The 2,244-nt window shown below is 51.9% G+C and overlaps 1 protein-coding gene across 2 annotated transcripts in view; it reads right to left on the reverse strand.

The window, feature by feature from the left end:
- Positions 1–1,399: 1,399 nt before the first annotated feature.
- Positions 1,400–2,244, reverse strand: part of LOC108166684 (uncharacterized) — a 17,932-nt gene continuing 17,087 nt past the window's right edge. Inside the window, exon 4 of one of the 2 annotated variants that reach the window (XM_017307333.1) lies at positions 1,400–1,479. In XM_017307333.1, the coding sequence (XP_017162822.1) occupies positions 1,445–1,479 (35 nt within the window). In that variant the 3' untranslated portion in view covers positions 1,400–1,444. The remainder of the gene's footprint in view (positions 1,480–2,244) is intronic. The other variant, XM_017307332.1, reaches the window with a different exon arrangement.

Below are 2,244 nucleotides of genomic sequence, written 5' to 3' on the forward strand. Positions count from 1 at the left end.
CCCACACAGAGGGACAAGCCCCGCCCGCACGGATGGGCAAGCCCCGCCCACACAGAGGGACAAGCCCCGCCCACACAGAGGGACAAGCCCCGCCCACACAGAGGGACAAGCCCCGCCCACACGGAGGCGATTTCAGGTGATCCAGTTCTAACCGTCCAAACGGGTTCGGCGTGTTGGGAAACGAGGATTTCTGAAACATTTCAGGACGTTGGTTCTTGATTGACTCGTCTTTAAATCCACGTCCCTGAAGCTGCGTTTCATCAACACCTGATTTCCGATTGGAAGTGATTGATTAATCCCAGACGCTGGGATCAACCGGATTGATCCCTCTGCCACAGGAAGCGTGATCACATGCACATTCAACCATGAAGGAACATGGAAAGCCGCCGGGCGGGGCCGAGCAGCTGGTGGAGGTCCGGTTGGTTCTGTTTGTGCTGGCCGACTGGAGACGCCCCCATGTAACGATCCTGCGCCGGGTCCAGAACCCGTCAGATCCAATTAGGCGCCTGGCATCAGACACAGCTGGAGAGGAGCAGCAGGACGGCCTGGGGGGCTGATGATGATGATGGTGATGATGATGGTGATGAAGGTGATGGTGGTCGCCGTGGCAGCAGCGGCTCGGTTCTGTAATTTGATTTGGATTTAGTGTCGCTTGGAGGAACGACACGAATTCAGCAGGGATTAATCCGGCTTTAATCCAGTCTGTCCTCTGCAGCCCAAAATAACTCGGCCCGGTTCTGATCCGTCTGGGTCCAGAACACGGCCCGGTTCTGATCAGTCTGGTTTGGGTCCAGAACACGGCCCGGTTCTGATCNAAGGTGAATCATTTAGTGGTTAAAAGGTTCTCAACATTACTGCCTGAATCCAGGAGACAAACTTCGGCTCTGACGGTTTATCAGCTGAGCCCGATGAGTCGATGAATCGTTTCACTGCTGCTAAACTAGTTCATCCGATTCACCGTGATGAATCGTTCAGTCGTTCCGGTTCCGGTTCTGGTCCTGGCGGCTCGGTTCTGTCAGACCGGATCACAGAAACATTTCCTCCCTCATCTCTTCTTTCTCCCTGCAGCTCCGCTGTTTCTGTCTTCTTCTCTTATTTATTCCCCATCGTTGATCTTTCCCGCCCTCAGATCAGCTGAGCGGCTCCCAGACAGACACTTACTTTGACTAGACCCAACACGTCTTATTTCCTGTCTTCTCTGAGCCTCTGTCAGCTTTTTGTTCTCCAGTCCAGGAAAACATTTGTCTTCACTTCCTGCTGTCAGAGTTTCTTCTTCCCGCTTCATCCTCCTGTTGTCTGTCTGCTCAGGAGATGCCAGGCTTGTAGAGGAGCGCAGACATGACAGCGCTGTCTGCAGAGTGGACTCCTCGTCTTCATCGCCCTCATCTTCCTCGCTGCGTCCCTCTGGGTTTCCTCTCAGCGCTGGAAGTGATTCAGAGGTTTTCTAAGGCTGGTTGGACACCTGATGGGAGGAATGATCTGAGCAGGTAAGAGAGGAGGAAGAGGAGAGGAAGAGGTAAAGCATGGAAGTGAAGCCATGTTCACACGACGATAAACCAGATATTTGTTTCTAGGAAATAATCTGTCGGCTGACGCTTTAAGAAAAGTGTTTAATCAAACAAACCTGCTGAATTTCGCCACTGATTGTTGTTGTAAACTTGCCAAACCCATAGGGGGCAGTGTAGAGACGGCTAAAACCTATCAGCCAATCAGAATCCTTCAAAGCAACCAGCACTTCCTGTTAGGAATTAAAAATGGCTCCCGGAGGTTCATTAGTGTGTGAGACAGAGAGGCTGGCTGCGTTTAAATACCACGTTGAGGATAAAGTTCATAAATCCAGACATGTTGAAGCTGCATGTGGATTGAGCCGCCATATTGGGGAGGGAGAGCTGGAGGGAAACTGCTGATTGTTCTCCTTTGTACCTCGACGTGTTGCAGCAGATGGCTTCATGAAAAACAAGTAAAAAGTGTCTGAAGAAACGTAGAAGGCAGCAGCTGATGACGGCGGCCATCTTTCAGTGACGTCAGCACCGCGTTATTTACTGCAGACTGAGAATCGTTTACCTCAAGATCTCTGGTTTCTAGTGTCCAAACGGCGAAGAGGAGAATCCAGCGGAGGTTTAATTGTTGCTTTAGTTACGTTTGGATGAAAGGCCTGATGGGTCGATCAGAGCAGCGGAACAAGCCCCGCCCACATAGAGGGACAAGCCCCGCCCACATGGCGGGACAAGCCCCGCCCACATG

The sequence above is a fragment of the Poecilia reticulata genome, linkage group LG11 (genome assembly GCF_000633615.1).
Source record: "Poecilia reticulata strain Guanapo linkage group LG11, Guppy_female_1.0+MT, whole genome shotgun sequence".
Classification (NCBI taxonomy): Eukaryota; Metazoa; Chordata; class Actinopteri; order Cyprinodontiformes; family Poeciliidae; genus Poecilia; species Poecilia reticulata.